At 49.4% G+C, this 19,176-nt stretch overlaps 1 protein-coding gene across 3 annotated transcripts in view; it reads left to right on the plus strand.

Moving 5' to 3' along the window:
- RAB44 (RAB44, member RAS oncogene family) overlaps positions 1-19,176 on the plus strand; it is a 34,106-nt gene that overhangs the window by 7,240 nt on the left and 7,690 nt on the right. For 2 of the 3 annotated variants that reach the window (XM_081828100.1, XM_081828101.1), the window contains exons 3-9: positions 9,353-9,464; positions 10,467-10,641; positions 11,949-12,095; positions 12,761-12,851; positions 13,243-13,338; positions 15,218-15,405; positions 15,955-17,408. In XM_081828100.1, the coding sequence (XP_081684226.1) occupies positions 9,353-9,464; positions 10,467-10,641; positions 11,949-12,095; positions 12,761-12,851; positions 13,243-13,338; positions 15,218-15,405; positions 15,955-17,408 (2,263 nt within the window). Of the gene's footprint in view, positions 1-9,352; positions 9,465-10,466; positions 10,642-11,948; positions 12,096-12,760; positions 12,852-13,242; positions 13,339-15,217; positions 15,406-15,954; positions 17,409-19,176 lie in introns of those variants that run through there. The other variant, XM_081828102.1, reaches the window with a different exon arrangement.

Below are 19,176 nucleotides of genomic sequence, written 5' to 3' on the forward strand. Positions count from 1 at the left end.
GATGGGTTAGCCTGGTGATGGGTATTGAGGAGGGCACATTCTGCATGGAGCACTGAGTGTTATGCACAAACAATGAATCATGGAACACTACATCTAAAACTAATGATGTAATGTATGGGGATTAACATAAGAATAAAAAAAAATGGAGGCTCTAACTGCTAGAATAAAGTGTTTGTATGCAAAGAAATGTTCTTTGTGTTAAATGAGAAGCACACATGTTTTCTGAGGCAAATAAATAAATATAATAAAATATGCCCTCAGAAAAGGTAAGGAATTTGTTTATACTAATGTGTAAGTGGCTGATAAGGTGTTATGTGTTCCACTCTTTCAGAAACATTTGCATTTTAACAAAGGAAAGGACTTTAAACCAAAGATGGAACTTGCAAGTGATACAATTCTAGGCCCATGGAGCAGGGAAGTTTATCCTGGGGAGCAGTCAGAGTCCTGGAAATCAAACCATGTCAACGACTAGAAACGTCAATGACACATAAGATCAGCCATGGTTGTGTGTTCCAGTAAGGAGTCTTGGGCTCTGGCCCAGACCAACACTGACCAGTTTATCTTTGGCTTTTCTTCATTCTCTGCAAAGGGGTCTATGTAGGTTGCTGGAGTCTCCCTGGGACAACTGTGTCCTCCGGATACTGCTCCATGCTCCAGACTTTGTCCTGCCCCCATCAAAACTGACCTTTCCTGTGGTCTGTCCTCGGGGCCACAACGAGGTACCAATGGCCGACGTTGAAATAGAATTTTCAGGGGCATCTGACTGACTCAGTCAGTGGAGTGTGTGACTCTTGATCTCAGGGGTGGTGAGTTCAAGTCCCACATTGGGCACAGAGATGACTTAAAAATAAATAAATAAATAAATAAGAATGATTTTCTCAGAGGGGCCTTCACCAACTCCCTCAATATGTGTATATATATATCTTATATATATCCCTCAATATATATATTTTATGTGTATATATATAAATTTTTCATTTTTTAAAAAGATTTTATTTATTGTTAGAGAGAGAGCACAAGCAGGGGGAGCGGCAGGCAGAGGGAGAAGCAGGCTTCCGCGGGGCAGGGAGCCTGATGCGGGGCTCGATCTCAGGACCCTGGGATCATGACCTGAGCTGAAGGCAGACACTTAACTGACTGAGCCACCCAGGCATCCCTATATATAATTTTCAAAAGGGTAAAAAAGTAAATATAAAATCAAGTAAATATAAAATCAACACTTATCAAAGGTCTTATAATTAATTATTATTACTAATTAATGAAGAAACCAGTAAGATGTCACAACTGACTCAAAAACCTGTGAGAAGCTAGGATACAGTATTTAAAGGCAATCTGACAAGAGAGTGTTAGGATAAGATTGCTGAGTTCAATTTTTAAAATGGCTGGTGTCCAACAGGCCGTAAATCTTTGGGGTTATCTGTTGTACTAGACAAAAATTATTTTCATCTCTCCCGGGCAAAAATCTGCAAGTTAACAAGTAACTTCAGCAAGTCTGGGACTTTTAATTAAAGATAAACAATGAGATGGACTGGGTGCATTCCTCTAGTCTAGACAATGCTTGAAAGGACATGCTCTCTACCTTTTGGCCCAGTTTCCAGGTTTCCAATTATTCAGATAATTTTCTGTGACGATAAATAATCTCCCAAGTATATTCCTGATACAGAAAAGCCTATTCTCATTCCACCTATTTCCATCCACGCAGCAAGAGTGTAAATGAAACGTGGGCATCCTTGAGCTTGCTCTGCAAATCTAGACTTTGAAAACATGAAGCCATTTTAGCTTCTGTCCAGAAGTTTTCATACAGAATCTTAGATTTCAAACCTCCATTGTTTGCTCTTCTACCCAGAGTGAATGTCTGTCCCAGTTTGTCTGGGACTGGAAGGATGCCTGGGATGTGGGACTTCCAGTGTTAACACTGGGAACGTCTCGGGCAAACTGGGTCAAGCTGGCCACCCTATTTCTATCTTCAGGCCAGGAAACTAAACCCAAGACTCTCTCTTCACCAGCTTTCACCTGCAGCCCCTATAAATGCAAGGGGTTTCCTTTCTTCTTGAGAGTCCCAATTTTTCAAGGTCCCTCTCCTGCCCGGAAGCGGCCTTCCTTATCAACTGGTTCCAGGCCAGGTCGCTGGGAGGGTTTTGCAGACATTGGGGCCATGGCTGTTCCTTACAGTAGACTTGTCACATCTGATTAGTGAGAATCATTCTCCAACATGACCCTCTGGTTACATAATGATTCATCCAACTATATCCCAGCAAAAAAGGAGAACAGATTCTTATGAATCTGTATCAATCATTGTATCACCAGAGAAAGTCAGGAGGTCCAGTAAAAGTGTCAGTTTCTGAATCAGGAGGGGGTCAGTGAGATCCAGATAACATTTATAGTGTTTGACTTCAGTTTACAAAAGCAGTAATCTACTAAACCGAAGGTTAGACAGGGCTCAAGAAGACAGAGAAAAAACTTCCTCATTAGATCCATAAAGATAGAACAATAAAAAATAATACCAATTATATTCCCAAAAAATAACCACAACTCCATTTCCTTGAACCATTCATTCAGTTCTATGTTATTAATTCCTGTTCTGCTGGATCTTGAGTGAGCTGGCCGCTTCTGGACTCAAGAGTCCTCGAAATTGTCAGTCTGCCAGCTTTGGCTGAAGGTCCGCTAGCGTCGGCTCGGAAACCTAGTATCCAGGGGAAGCATCAGTAGCTCATAGAACCGGGTCCAGTCCTTTTCCACAAGGCGTTGGGTCTGTCCTTGGTGGCCCGCAGCTCTTAACTGAGACTTCAGGCCAGGGTAGGAAAGAAGGAACGTTTTTGCTAATGAGACTGAAAAGCTGTGGTTATTTATTACATAACTAATAATATCAGAGTGGAAGAGAGTAAAGTTCTCTGTTGGGATACAGCACATAACTATTTCGTAGGGTTTGATCAGTGTTTCCCCTGAAGATAAGCACGTATCATGGATCAGCAAATGCACTGAGCAATCTCCAGGGCCTTCCCATAAAGCATGCAATTTCTGAAATATTTATATGAATCACATTTTACCTATGGAAACTTAGCCTAGGAAAGCCTGAACATCTCTTCTGATTTGACAGTTCTTCCCATGATGTTTTTTTTTTAACCCAAACCATATATATCATACGTATTTATACATATGTAACTATATATATGTAGATATAGATAGATAGATAGATAGATAGATAGATAGATAGATGCTTTTTAAAAAATTTAACCTCTACTCTCCTAACCCAAGCCTATCAGATTTTGTTACAGGCTAAATCCTCAGTTTTTATTTTCATCTATATGCAACAAATATTGCAAGATTTCTCTTTATTGATAATAATCAACTCATCTATTAGGAGCGGGTGTTAAACATAACTGTGTTAATTAATCTTTTTATCATATTAATCAATCTTAATGAACTTTTAAAATACTTCATAAGTTATCTATATTGCCCAAAAGAAGGATTTGAAGAATTTCCTTATGATTTTTGAAAATTATTTTTTCACATATTTTTTATTGCATCATAATTGACATAATATTATATTTGTTTCAGGTATACAATGTAATGATTTGATATCTATATGTGTTGCAAAATGATCACCACATAAGTCTAGTTAATAGTCATCACCATACAGTTACAAAATTTTTTTTCTTGTGATGAGAACTTTCAAGATCTACTCTCCTAGCTACTTTCAAAGATGCAATTCAGTATTATTAACTATTGTCACCATGCTGTACATTATATCCCCATGACTTATTCATTTTATAACTGGAAATTGTACTTTTTTTGACATCCCTCCAATCCCTGCCTCAGGCAACTACCAATATGTTCTCTGTATTCATGAGCTCAGTTTTTCGGTTTATTGGTTGGTTGGTTGGTTGATTTTAGATTCCACATATAAGTGAGCTCATTCAGTATTTCTTCTTTTTTTTTTTTAATTTTATTATGTTAGTAACCATACATTACATCATTAGTTTTTTTTTTTAAATTATTTATTTATTTATTTGAGAGAGAGAGAGAGAAACAGCATGAGAGGGGATAGGGTCAGAGGGAGAAGCAGGCTCCCTGCTGAGCCAGGAGCCCGATGCGGGACTCGATCCCAGGACCCTGGGATCATGACCTGAGCCGAAGGCAGTCGCTTAACCAACTGAGCCACCCAGGCGCCCTACACCATTAGTTTTTGATGTAGTGTTCCATGATTCATTGTTTGCATAAGTATTTATCTTTTTCTGTCTGACATAACTCACTTAACATAGTGTCCTCAGGGTCCATCCATGTTGTTGCAAATGGTAAGATTTCATTCTTTTATATGGCTGAATAATGTCTCATCACACACACACACACCATATCTTTATCCGTTCATCCATCTATGAACATTTAGGTTCTTTCTATGCCTTAGCTATTATAAATAATGCTGCAGAAAACATGGCAGTACAGATATCTTTTCGTATTAGTGTTTTTGTTATCTTCGGGTAAATATCTAGAAGTGGGATTGCTGGATCCCTAGGGGAGTTCTTTTTTTAATTTTTTTAGCAACAGCCATACTGTTTTCCAGAGTGGCTGCACCAGTTTGCATTCCCACCAACAGTGCACGAGGGTTCCCTTTTCTCCACATTCTTGCCAACACTTCTTATTTCTTGCCCATCCTGCTCTTATAACAATGGTGAAGTATTTAATAAATACAGAGAAGGGTATCCTAAAATTTTATTATTTTTTCCCAAAATTTAGGATCTTATATTGAGAAAGCAAAATCAGAAGAGCTATCAGAGAAGATTTTGGCCACTAGATTAAGATAGGATCAAAGGAGCCTGAGAAATAGCACTTGGTTACCTATTGAATCGAAGTGACAATAAAATAAAATATTTTGAGATAAACACAGAAGAAGGTAACATGATTACAAGGATATTTAGCTCTTTCATAAGAGAGGTGCCTTAGATTTTTTTTTTTTAAGATTTTATTTATTTATTTGAGAGAGAGAGAGAATGAGAGACCCAGAGAGCATGAGAGGGAGGAGGGTCAGAGGGAGAAGCAGACTCCCTGCCAAGCAGGGAGCCCGATGCGGGACTCGATCCTGGGACTCCAGGATCATGACCTGAGCCGAAGGCAGTCGCTTAACCAACTGAGCCACCCAGGCGCCCGAGAGGTGCCTTAGATTTTTAATTTCTTTTTTTACTTGAAAACATGATCAAGCCAAAATAAAGTAGAGAAATTTATTCTGTTGACAATATGGAATCATTTTTCTGGGCAGTTTACACAGAAGATAAATAGTAGCTTCTTTTTAACTCTTGCTAAGAGCTCTATGACCAATTTACCATTTTAATAGAGATACAGCTGAATTCTAGTTTTGCATTAATATAACATGTGGCAGTAAAAGTTTCACAACTTTAAAAAATTATTTATTTTTAAGCCCATCAAAACTGAGCCAGATTTGGCACTTGGCAAAATGTTAACCTATTTCATAGCTTATTTTCAGACTTAGGTCTTATAAATCAAGGCAACTAAAATTCCCTTTCAGCAAACCCTCTACAACTGTCTGTATCCAATTCAGGTTTGCATTTTCATCCCTTTTCATGTTCTGGAACAATCAGACACTTAAGACAAAACCACTTCCTTATTCTTTGGAAAGTCAGAATGTGTCCCATTTTCCTTGCAGACACAGCTGTATCTCTCTGTCCCTGTTGGTCCTAGTATAGTTTCAAACATCCATAGTGATTGTAACTTTTAACCAAAGTAACTAACCTCTATTTCACAGAAAGAGCTGGGCTACAAATAAGTGAGCACTGTCTGTGTTATTCAATCATTTTAGTAGACTTAGCAAAGCTCACAAACAGGCATAACACAACATTTTACAGCTACACATATCCCTTGCAAAAGTTTTAAAAAATTGTCATACAAGGGCCACCTGGGTGGCTTAGTCAGTTAAGCATCTGCCTTCAACTCAGGCCATGATCCCAGGGTTCTGGGATCGAGGCCCACATCGAGCCCCACATCGGGCGCCCTGCTCGGCGGGAGGCCTGCTTCTCCTTCTCCCTCTGCCCCTCCCCCCGACTCGTGCTCTGCCCCCCAAATAAATAAATAAATAGTCTTTTAAAAATTGTCATAAAATATACATAACATGAAATTTGCCATTTTAAGCATTTTTATGTGTAGAGCTCAGTGGCTTTAGGTACATTTCACAATGTTGTGCAACGATCACCACCGCCTATTTCCAGATCTTCTTCATCTTCCCCAACTGAAACTCTGTCCCAGTTAAACACTAATTCCCATTCTCCTTTCTCCCCACCCCCCAGAAACCCCCATTCTCCTTTCTGTCTCTATGAATTTGATCACTCTACATACCTCGTATAAGTGGGAAAATATATTTGTCTTTTTGTGACCGGCTTCTTTTACTTAGTATAATGTCCTTAACATTCATTCATACTATAGCAGGGGTCAGAATTGCCTTCCTCTTTAAGGCTGAACAATAATCCACTGTATGCATAGACCACATTTTGTCTTTCTATTCATCCTTCAGTGGACATTTGAGTTGCTTCCATCCTTTGGCTACTGTGAATAGTGCTGCTATGAACTTGGGTGTACAAATATCTACTTGAGTCTTGAGTCTCTGCTTTGCCATGTACAACTACTTAACGTGGCAAGAATGGGGGCGCCTGGGTGGCTCAGATGGTTAAGCTTTGGACTCTTGGTTTCGGCTCTGGTGATGATCTCAGGGTCATGAGATCAAGCCCTGGGTCAGACTCAGGGCTAGGTGGGGAGTCTGCTTGGGATTCTTTCTGTCTCTCTCCCTCTGTCCCTCTCCCCACCCCATCTGCTCTCTGTCTCTCAAATAAACAAATAAATCTTAAAAAAAATAAGGTGGCGGGCGCCTGGGTGGCTCAGTTGGTTGGGCGACTGCCTTCGGCTCAGGTCATGATCCTGGAGTCCCGGGATCGAGTCCCGCATCGGGCTCCCTGCTCGGCGGGGAGCCTGCTTCTCCCTCTGACCCTCCCCCATCTCGTGCTCTCTCTCTGTCTCATTCTCTCTCAAATAAATAAATAAAATCTTTAAAAAAAAAAAAATAAGGTGGCCATAATGAATTCATTCATTAACATGGCCCAAAGTTATAGCTGCTCTCTTGCATGTAAAAATAAGAAGTAAAAGGATATAAACTTAAAATTATGCTTAGCAATCAATGTTTCAGTTTTTCTCAGAAATTGTCCAGGTAGCCAAAAATTATTTATTAATTAAAATTAATTCACATTTTTAAAGTTACCTAAGGATCTTGGAACTGTGTAATGAATCAATGTAGTTGAACACAATTTTACATTTTTCTTATCTTAAAACATATGTAAGGATAATGTTGGCTTATTTGATCAGTAAGACAAAATCAGAAGTGTAAGAAATTCAGATTAAATAGTTTCTTCACATAAAACAAATCCAGATCTTATAAAAAGTAGAATGTTTAATTGTATTATAATTAACTATATATAGTTAATATAAAGCAAAGAAAACACTGATAGCTATTATTTGCATTTTATAAACAAAATTAAACCAATCTAATTTATCTAAAGATTTACATTAATTATGTTAACCTGGCTCCTTAAAAGTTTTCTGAGCTGCCAATTTCTCATAAGAGGGATTTTTTCTTTTAAAGTTTAGCACATTTAAAGCATTAGAAGTTCAGTTTCTTTATTTTATGTGATTTGGGGGAACATTAAATTTATATAAGCACTTATTTGTCTCTACAAACCAATCAACACAGAACCCCTGTAAAAGACACAGTACTCAAGTCATTAATACCCTCCAGATGTAGGAAAGTATTTCACACTCACAGAAGAGTTAAAGGCTTTTCTGAATTACAGATGTGTAGACACACAGATACACAGACCCAGTGGCTTCATACCCTCAGTTCCAGGCCACAGGTCAAAAGTAAACACAGACACACAAAACTCACCAGTCCAGATCTCAAAGAGTTGTTCTTCCTAGTGAACACAAAACGCTTCACCAATTCGGAGCACATATGGAAAAACCACCACCACCACCAACAACAAAGATCAGCAAATCAGATTTTTGGTTGCCTCTCAACCAACAGACACTAGGTCTCCATCATGCATCCCACAGAGATCACCTATGGCCAGTCCATAAAATGGAATTCCCCATCATTGCTGCCACCAAAAATGAAAACACAGAATCAGCAAGAAAAAAAAAAAAAAAGACAAACAACAAAATAAACAGCAAACCTAAAGTTCTGTCACACGTGGGATTCTCTCCAAGAGCCAAGGGAGGAGGTGCTTGGGTTTCCCACAGCCCACGAGGGGCCCTTCTTCAGCACCCATGTTACTTGGTTCTGATGGCTGAGTTTACTGCGGCGTCTCCATGAAATGTCCAAAACTCTTTTTTTTAAAGATTTTATTTTATTTATTTATTTGACAAAGAGAGTGAGAGCCCAAGCAGGGGGTGGGGTAGAAGGAGAGGGAGAAGCAGACTCCCTGCTGAGCAGGGAGCCCGATGTGGGACTCGATCCCCGGACCCCGGAATCATGACCTGAGCCAAAGGCAGACACTTAGCCAACTGAGCCACCCAGGCGCCCCTCCAAAACTCTTAAGTATAATTTTCAAAAAGATAACATCATGACCCTTGGGCAAAAATAAAATAAATCCCTCTCAAAGATTTTATTTAGCCCATTAACGAGAGTTACCATGAATGGTTGAAAGAGCATTTAAAAAAAATGGATAACAAAAAGTGTTGAACCGAGATGGCTGAGTTAGATTTTTTCAAAGCTGGTTAATGTACAACAGGCCATAAATCTTTGAGGTTATCTGTTCCAGCAGACAAAAATTATTTACATCTCTCCTGGACAAAATCTACAAGTTAATAGGTGACTTCATTTAGTCTGGGACTTCCAGCCTGTCCCAGGGGATGAAATGAATGAAGTACATTCCCATAGTCCAGACGATGCTTGGGTAAACTTTGCCCGCATGGAATGCTGAAAGACTGTGCTGTCCACCTTTTGGACTTATCCTCAAATTTCAGATAATTTTTTGGGATACTGATAAACACATCCTGGGAAGGATTAGCTACTGTCCTTTATTAGGATCCTAAAGGGATGAGACTCAGAAGAGTTAAGTTCTAGTGTTGGATGGAGGAAGGGGAAAGGTGCAGAGGGAGTTCAAGGCCCTGCTGAGAGGGCCATCTTAGGGGGGGGTCGCAAAGCCTCCAGGGTAGGCCCTGGGTCAGCTTGGGGCTGGGACTCCAAAGTTGGGGAGAGGGGAGGTAGGGGTGTCTGAAGACAAACACCTCTCTTTTTTGGAGGGTGGCCCAGAGTCCTCCCCAGTGGGAACAGTGCCAACTTACCTCTTCCTTGCAGGCAGCCAAGTTCAGCTTCCTGGGCAGTGCGGAGGAGCTGGAGATGATCTTTGACTGGGTGGATGTGGAGCAGAAGGGACGCCTATCCCTGGAAGAATTCAGCTCTGGGCTCAGTATGTCTGTCCTGGGAGGGTCTCTGGGGACTTGCCACCCAGCCAGGCATCCCATGCAGTGTACCCAGTATGGGGAGGCTGGGCGGACAGGAAAGGCAACAGGGCACCTCCACAACAGCCCCGAGAGCAGTTCAGGGCATGGATGATGATTGTACTGGAGATAGGCATACTAAGCCTGTGTGGGCAGGCAGTTGGTTTAAGACGGGGCTGGGCCTTAAGACTCTAGCCCAGGAGACCCACTCGCTTCCTTTCCAACTAGCAAGAGCAGTTCATTGGCTGGGGGGGGCAGGGCTCCTCTTAGCAGCCCCCTCCTCCAGGGAGACCTCCAGGCTTACTTTCTGATGCCTTACTTGTCTTCTCCCCAACAAAAGGCTCTCTTGAACAAGAGGTTAAGCAAGCCCCACTCTTGAGACCACAAGCTTTGTTTCTGCCTGAGAAAGGTCACATTTTGGCTTTGGTGAAGGGAATTCCAGGCCCCAGGGAGCAGCAGAGGATGATATTTAGTGGTTGGGGGCTTCCCAGGCCCTTTGCCCTGTTTTGGGGAGGGCCACTCCAAAGTTGGCTTCTCAAGAGGCCCAAAAGGACCTAAAAAGGCCAAGGGCAGCAGGGCACAATATTCCCACTGATCTTCTCGATGCGGGTTGACCTGCCCGCCCAGGGAATGGAAGGTGTGATGTCCTTGCTGAGACCCTGCAAAGCACAGCTCAGGCTTAAATGTCTGCAAAGCCATCCAGAGTTCTCAGGTCTGCCGAGTCTCCAAAGGTTTGGGGGACAACGGAGAGGGAGGCCAGGAATCTGCATTTACAGCTCATAAAATGGGCAGAATGTCAACCTTGAGTAGATTCCCAAGGACGATATAATGAATGTATGAATGTGAGCCTGTATATATGTGACCAACACAGATACAATTATTTCCCCAAGGGCTGGAGCAGGGCCAGATGGGAGATCAGGGGGCTGAGCCCCACCCCACTCTGCTGCCTTTTGTCCCCCTCTGTCCCCCAGAGAACATCTTTGGCTCCAGCTTGAGCACCCACAGGCTCCACAGAAAGAGGCCACTGTCCTCCAAGAGAGAATCTGCAGCCACCAGCTTCCCAGTGCTGGAGGAGGCTGACCCTGAGGAGAAGGAGGCGTTCCTTGCCTTCATCCAGCAGCTGGGGGCAGGCCACTTACTTCCGGAGTAAGGCCAGCGCTGCGTGTGGAGGGGTGGGAGTGGGGTGGGGGGCAGGGGCAGGCAGTGGGGCGGTCAGTGGGGGCGGAGGACTCACCTGGACACAGTGCCGAGGTGGGAGGCCACCAAGTAGAGCTGGGTACAAATCCTGGTTTGGCCACGTGTTAGCTGTTGACCATGGGCAAGTGGCCTAACCTTTGACATCTGTCTTCCAGCTGCAGTGTGATCGTAGGGACAGTTATGAGATTAAATGGAGCCCGTGTGGAGAGTGTCTTTGTGAGGAGTCCCTCCCACCCCCACCCGCTCTCTCCCCGTCCTGCCCTATATGATTGTTCCGCAGGATTAGCGGGTTGGGGTATCAGCCTCCCAAGGGCACTCACGTTCTTAAAAACACAACTGCCTGAGGGGGCCTTTCTTAACCGAAAAAGAGGGTCCCCCAGTGGAGTGATTCAGGTACAACGATGCCCTGGGTTGGGCAGGTTTGGAGGCAGGGAGGGCATTTCCTCCAAACTGTCTCAGGCTCTGGGCTCATGGGGTTCACTCAGGCCCAGAGAAAGGGGACCCCTTCCTATAAATGCCCCTCTCACACCCCTCCAGGGCCCCCCGGGTCTCTTAGAGCCAGCGAGGGACTCACCCTTGCCTGTGGTCCCTACAGGCTCTGTGAGGACAAGCTCTCAGAGGGTGGGGCCGAGTGTCGTAGGGCATGCCGGGCAGGACTTAGGGTACCAGCTGGGGGGCGGGTGTGGTGGGGAACCAGTTACCCACTTGGCAGCTTGGCCTGGGCTCAGCCCTCTGGCATCTGTCTTCATGACTTAATGAAATCCAGGTGAAAGCAGTATTAATTGAGTGCCAGCCATGTGCCAGGCCCCAAGCTGGGGCTGTCACTGGGCATGTCTCATTCTGCAGTGACCTTACCTTACCGGGCAGATATCCGCCTCCTCATTGTACAAAGAAGCCCAGAGAGGGCATGGGAGTTGCCAAAGGTCACACAGCTACAGAGTGGGAGAAGAGAGAAGGCAGATGGCAGCCCTGGGTTGTCAGTCTCCCAATTCCTCCACCCCACCCCATCCCCTGCCATAATTCATCACCAAAGCATGGAGAGACAAAGTGCTGTGGGGGTTCAAGAAGGGAGAGGGCACATCTGGGAAAGGTTCCTGGAGGAGGCGGCAACCGGAGTTGTACCTTGTAGGGTATAAACAGATTTTTGTGGCCCAGGTGCCCAAGTCTCTTGGAGTGTTGCCTTAAAATGGAGAAGTGGGCCGCCCTGCTTCTGGGTCCCACCTCATACCTCATGTCTGGCTGTCCCCCTTCCCCAGGCAGGCGGACATCTGGCAGCTGTGGGGGAAGCTGCGGCAGGAGGAACCCCAGGTGGCAGGCAACCTGGAGGGCTTTCTGGCCAGGATGAGCAGCCGCCTGCAGGAGGCGCGGGCTGACAAGGAGGTTCTGGAGCTGACCCTGAGGAAGTGAGTGGGGCCGGGGTTGGGGTGGGGGGCGGCCACCTGATGTCTGGCATGGAGTATGTGCTCCTTACATTTTAGCTGAACGTGAGGGGAATTCCCTCAGTTCCAGAAGCCTGGAGCCCAGGGGTCCACGGCAGACCTGGGAGCCGGTGGGCGGAGCTGAGCTGGAAGAAGGGATGGCTTAGGGGACCTGTTGAAGAGGACAGAGATGGGCCTTGAGTGGGAGTGGGAATGGTCAGTGCGTCTCGGCGCAGGGCCACTGTGGCCCCCACCTCCGGGGGCATTGCTCATGTAGATCACAAAGCATGCAGCGACCCCGGGGTGGGCGTGGACAGAGCCCTGCCCCGGGGTCTGGGTTTGGGGGTGGGGGATGGAGACAGCGGGAAGTGGGGACAGGGTGATGGGGCAATTGGGACCATGGGACGGGGCCACAGGAACCAATATCTTGGTGAGGGTTACGGGAGTCAGCATGATGGGATCAGGATGACCAATGTCAAGGGCGTATGCATCAGGGGCTGTTGTTGGGATGACTGCTCTCAGGGTGACAGGGGTCAGTGACCACTGGCAGAGTGAGGTGAGCAGCAGGATGGACTCCAAACACAGGCCCAGGCCACCCCTGCCAGCAGCAGGGTCCCCGGGCGCTCACCCGCTGCCCCCTCCCCTTCCAGGCGGGACTCCGACCACCACCGAGAGGTCCAGCAGCTCTATGAGGAGATGGAGCAGCAGATCCGCCGGGAGAAGCAGCAGCTGCAGGCCGAGGTGGCCTCCCCTGGCAGCCCGCCCTTGACCCCGGCCCTGGGCCCCTCTGCTGGCTGAGTAGTGGGTCCGGGCACTGGCCAGTGCGGGACAGCAGGAGGCCGCTGGGGGAAGGCCCTCTCACCCCCTGCCCGGCTGGCATTCCTCAGAGAGACGCGGGGGGAGCGCTGGGCCTCAGTCCCCTGCCCATCTCGGCCAGGTCTCGCTCTCTGGGCCTCCATCTTGGTGCCACATCTTGGCCTGAGCCAGGGAAGCTGTCCTGAGATCTGGCCTTGCCGGGGCATCCCGGACCCTGTGCCCCAGGCCTGGGTGGAGGTGGAGTGTGGGGAGGGCTGGTCCGGCCTTGCGGGGACTAAGTCAGCAGCTCAGGGGCTGAAACCTCTCTGCTCCCCAGAGCGACTCCCGGGACCTGGCCTTCAGCTCCCAGATGCAGGCGGTCTTGGAGGCCAGGGAGCGCGAATTTCAACGGCTGACGGAGGGCCAGAGGGAGGTGAGTAAGAACGCCTGCTTGGGAGCCCAATTTCTGAGAATTTGCACACTCTGACACCCATCTTCTGAGAATTCATGGGGGTGGTTGGGCCCCCTTTTCTGAGATGAGGCCAGGGAGTGCAGAGGGACTGCCGGGAAAATCCAGGTTCAAATCCCTGCTGTTCCAATTAAGAGCCATGCAAATCTGAGGCAATAACTTTGCTTGTCTTGGCCTTAGTTTCTCCATCTGTAAAATGGGACTAGCCACATCTATTGCATCTCCTAGGCTAGTTGGGTCAAATGACGTAATGAAGGGGAAAGCACATTGAAACGGGAAGGCACTGGGCAAACATGAGGTCCCAGTGTCGGAGAGGCTTAGTGATAAGGTGGTGTTCAACTCTGGTCTCCACTGTCAACTGAGTGACCTGGGGCAGGTTTTTAAGCCATCTGAGACTTGGTTTCCTCATCAGAGAATCGGAGATCAGAACCCTTGCCCTAGAAGGCTGCTGGGATGACTAGAGATACCATGTTTGAGGGCCTAGCGTGGTGCCTGGCACACAGTAGGGGCTTTACCCATCACAACTGTTACTGTCTCTGAATCTGACCTAGCTCCCTGCTGCCCCGACACCCCAGGTCTTGTAGCCCATAGTCACTGCCAGTTGGCTTTGTGGCTCAGTCTTTGGGTCTGAGACCCTGCGCCGCCATCTCTCCCTTTCTCAACTCCCAGACCACTGACCTTAGTTCCACCATGTGGTGGAACCAGGGCAACCAGCTTTCCTTCAGCACTGGACAAGGTTCCTGGAGACTTTTCCACCGTTGCCTTGCCTGGCTCCGTCACCTGGTCTCAGCTTTCCAACACGGGCTGATTTCCAGATGCCTCTGCAGCAGCTGCTCCTTGGAAATTGAGGCTGGCCCCATCAGCCAAGGGAGGAGATTGGCCTTTCCACATGGGGCCATTTCGTCCTGTCCCCCGTGGACATGAAGCCTCTCCCCCCGAGGTCATTCTTTCCCTCACCCGGCGATTATTTGTGGTGTGTCCTCTAGTGCCTGGCACTGTTCTCGGTCCTGAGGAACGTGATAGACACAAACCCCTGCCCACGGAGTTATAACCTTAGTCAGGAAGATGGATGATAAACAAAGTAAGCAAGTAAAATCTATAACATGCTGGAGAGTGAAGGTGCTAAGGAGAATGAAGGGAAGCAGGGCAGGGGGCTAGAGGGTTTTGACAGGGGAATCCAGGAAGGCCTCACTGAGTTGCTGACATTGGAGTAAAGGCCTGAAGGAGACGAGGAGTGGTCCGTGTGGTACCTGGGGAAGGGCTGTCCAGGTGGAGAGAACAGTGAGTGCAAAGGCCCTGAGGCGGGTGTATGCCGTGAAGGTTCCAGGAGCAGCGGGGAGACCCGTGGGCTGGAGCAGACCGAGGAAGGGGAGAGTAGTGGGAGAGGAGGGCAGAGACCTCATGAGGTGGGAGGGACTGAGCAGGGCACTGGATGCCACTGTGAGGGCTTCACCTTCCCTGCTGAGTGCTCACACCTCGTTCCATCCCCGAGTCCTGTGCCTTGCTGTTGGCTCCGGAGCTCCCCGTGGACCAGATGGGGTTCAGAGACGAGCAACCAGGGCAGCGCTCTGGGCAGAGGAGGGTGTGATCCCGTCTACATGTTGGGCCCTTGTGGTTCTGGCAGTTTGTGTGTCTTACCCAGTTCCTTCAGTTCCAACGTCTCTCCCAGATGGGAGGTAACGGAGCTAATTAGGCCAACAAGGGGTAACCCCCCGCCCAATCCTTTGTTGAAGCTGGGTCTCCGGGAGCCTGGAGTCGAGGCCCCATGGTGGCCTGCGGAGGCTGGTTGTTGCCCTGGAGGCCACCCGGGCTTCCCTCCTCCTCACATTTCCACCTCCCGCAGCTGGAGGCCCAGCTGCACCACCTCAGCGGCACCCACCAGGAGGCCAACTCAGAGAACCAGCAGCTTCGGGAGACGGAGCGTGACCTGGCTGGGCGGCTGGAGGAGGCGCAGGGGCAGCTGCAGGCGACCAGGGGGCGTCTGAGCGCCGCCAGGGGTCACGCGTCCTGGCAGGTAGAGGAGGAACCCAGGCAAGTAGCTGCCGCCCCTGGGCCAAGGTGGGGAGCAGAGCTTCCCGAAAACGGGGGAGGGAGGCTCTGAGTTCTCTGAGGCCCTGGTCAGCACGCAGAACACGCCCAGAGTTTCCCTCCTTAAACTTCACAACAATCCTGCCAGGCCGACATGCTCAGGCCCACTTCTCAGACCAGGGAACTAAGGCACAGAGAGGGGGGAAAGTCATGTGCCCAATCCCACAACTGGGATTCAAACACACACACACACACACACACGCGCGCGCGCGCACACAGTCTAGCGTAGTAACAGATCCCAGGCAGACACTCACTCTACCTGTTACAGCTCATAGGAGTGGGATGGACCAGAAAGGTCAGGGAAGGCTTCCTGGAGGAGGTGAGGGTTCACATAGGCCCTGAAAGATGGGCAGGATTGGATGAAGGGGAGGAATGGGGGTGCATGCAGGGTGAGAAGGACTGCCTGAGCAGAGACTGGGGAAAGGGGTCAACTGTGAGGTGTTACCGATTGGGAGAGATTCCTCTGACCTTAGCTTCCTAAACCCTTCCTAGTGTCCCCAGAGCAGGTGACGAGAAGGCTCTAGACGTCCAGGCAGTCTCCTCTGAGGAGGCTACCCTGCCCCGACTGTTTGGGGAGGAGGATGACTGGGACCAGCTCCTAAGCGACTTCAACACCTCCTCGCGCAGAGCCCTGCAGCTCTCCTGGAGCCCACCTCCAACCCCAGGCCCCCAGACACCCCAAGTAGTCAGGCCGATCTCCATCTCAGAGCCACATGCTTTGCTGCTTGGTCAGGAGGCACCTTCAGATCTGGCCGGGGCCCCAAGGAGCCCCACTGGGGCGCCCTCCGGGGCCAAGGAAGGGAAAGGAGTGGGCCCGGACGAGCAGGACGGCAGACCAGAGCAGCCTGTCCAGCCTCCCAGCCTGGATCCTAAGGTGGAGTCAGGGCCTGGCCCCGAGGCCCTCCCCCACTGGAGTTTCCCAGGGGCCCCAACTGAGGAGTCAGGGAGCCTGGTGTCAGCTGCCCTCAAAATGCTTGTTCCTTTGGAGGATGCACCCCCTCCCCAGGTGATCTCCCCCCCTCCCCAGGCCCCAGCTGGGCCCAGTGAAGTGCTCCAGGCCTCACAACCAGATGACAAGAGCCCCGGGCCTGGGCCTGTCCCAGACAAGCGGCCCAGGCAGAGCGAGGCCCTCCATCAGGACCTGCATGTCCCTGGGCCTGAGCCAGGACAGGGGTCCCCAGGAGCCCGAGCCCTCACACTAGGGCCGGCTGGGCCCTCCCAGGATCTGGAGCCTGTGGGTCAGCCTCCCACAGAGGGATTGGAGCAGGGCCAGCTGGGCCCAGGTGTGCAGGAGGGCCCTCCTGGGGGGCCAAGAGAAGCTCATGGCCAGGTCCTTGGGCCAGATGGGCTGCCTGCCCTTTCCCACAAGCATCTGGAAGAAGAGCCCAGGGTGGAGGAAAGGAAACAGGTGGGCCAAGGAGGGCAAGACCTCAGTTCAGAGCAGTCAAGTGAGGCTCATGGCCTGAAAGCTGGGCATTCAGAACTCCCCCAGCGAGATCATCTGCCTGCTCCTCTCCCGTGTGACACACCACGGGCTGAGGCTGAAGCAGAAGCTCCTAGCACACGGCCACCTCCCCTGGGCTCTCGCCAGGAGGGTGCTCAGCCTGGGGGTGGAGCAGGGCCCCAGGAGCACACGCAGAGCCCCCCCACCATGGTTGAGCTGGAAGCCCAACCCAGGGCCTCACCTACTACTGCTCGTGCAGAAGAACAAGGCTCCCTTCAATCCAGGGAGCCCACGGCAGATCACAGGCCTCCAGCCCCAGGGACTGACTCCAGGGAGGCTGCGCCGACCTCATCTCCAGGGTCCCCCACCGCCAGCGAGCCTCCCGCCGACCCTGATTACCTCTTCCATGTCATCTTCCTGGGAGACTCAAACGTGGGCAAAACCTCCTTCCTGCACCTACTGCACCAGAACTCCTTCGCCACCGGGCTGACAGCTACCGTGGGTAAGGGCCCACCTGGGGAGCGAGGTTGCGGAGGCGGGGGAGACCCAGGGCCCGGCGCCCAGGAGCCGGAGGGGGCCGCAGAGAGCCAACTCCCGGGGAAGCTGCAGGTTCTGTCCTGGCCACAGCCCCTGCATTAGACTTTATTTTATATGGGCATAATCTTACTATTTTACTAATTATCTCTAATTATAAGTAATTTGCTTTGCTGCATTGATCTGATTAGCTTATAATGAGCCACATCAACAAAGCACCCTGCAATTTAGGTGCCAGAGCTGGTTGCTAGTGAAAACAAGCAAGTCCCCACCCACATGGCTTGTGGGCAGGCCACTGCAGGGTCCACGCTGGCTGCCTTTGTTCACGATTAGCCCCGGCCCCGGCAGCCAAGCTCTGGCAGGAAGTTGCCTTGGGCAAGTTGAGTATTGAATGTATTTCTAGAGTACGGTCAGTTGGGAACTCAGATACCTGAGTTCAAATCCCATCTCTGCCACTGATGAGCAGGATGAACTTGGGCAGGTTATTCAACCCCTCTGAGCTCCCAACCGCTCATCTGCATAACGGGGACAAGAGTACTGACTTCCTAGAATAGTTGTGAGGATGAGTCAGTTACTACATGTCAAGCCCTTAGAATATCTGGCATGTGGCAAGGGCTCAATAAATATTATTTTTGTTGCTATTATTATAAGTAAATATTTGATCGTGTCTAATGCAGTGGCCCCCCCAAATAAGATGTTCCCAAACACAAAGACTCCCCTACCTACAAACTTTGGGATCTGTGACCATTTGGCATTGTATAGAGCCACAGAAATGCAAGCTCAGGAATGAAGAGGGGGCCCACTTAGGCACAGAGATGGGGGGGAGTCCATGTGTTTGTGTCGTCAAAGTGCATGCCGACTGGGGACCAGTGCCAGACCAGTGGGTAGACGATAGTCTTCATACAACAGTAGCTCCAGGATGGGTTCTCAGATTTTTCTCTAAGAGTCCTCACCGGGGGAACCACTTAAAAATTCAGTGTCCTGGGGAACCGAGAACCCATAGCAGGCCTGGTCTGCTGTTGGGCAGGGTCACAGGGTCTGCAAGGCCTGAATCACCTAAGGTCCTGGTTACTGACCACCTACGGTGAGCCAAAGCATCTTCCAAGCCTCCTTCCTTACAAAGCCCTCCCTATCTAACTGACCTGCCCCCATTATTATGTGATAAGAAGGTTCCACAGAATTCAATCAGGAAAAGCACAGGTTGCGTAACTGTGAAAAGACAGGACAAGCCTGCACGCACTGCTGGGAGCGCCCGGGATCCAGCGGGGAGAGGCACGTCGGCCCGGCGCCAGCTGCGGTTTGGCGCCCCCTGGCGGCGGTCACCCACCGGGCTTCACTATCAATGGGGCCGATTCTGGCTTCCTGGGTCGAGAACATTGCTGCGCTCTCGGCCTCGCCTCCTCCATTCCCACCCCCTCTCTCAGAAGATAAGAACTCTAGCCTGCGGGCATTCGAGAACAGGGCTGGGTGGAGGACCAGAGCCAGAGCCAATGGAGTTTTAGCTGAATGTGCATTTTTGGCCAGGCTTTTGCATATCCCCATTTTACAGATGAGGGAAACAGATCAGTGAGGCCCTGCTTAAGGGTCCTGCCCTTGCTGGGGCCCGAAGTTCAGACCCACGGTCTCCTGCCTTCAGGGCACATGGCTCACCCCAGAAGTTTTAGCTTGTGCTGGGTTCAGCGTGACTCTCTCCCTGGGGCTGCTCCTGTTAAGTAGCAGATTCCTTGGGGAGGAGA

This window comes from Leptonychotes weddellii, chromosome 8 (genome assembly GCF_054177405.1).
Source record: "Leptonychotes weddellii isolate Sample4059 chromosome 8, ASM5417740v2, whole genome shotgun sequence".
In the NCBI taxonomy this organism is placed as follows: Eukaryota; Metazoa; Chordata; class Mammalia; order Carnivora; family Phocidae; genus Leptonychotes; species Leptonychotes weddellii.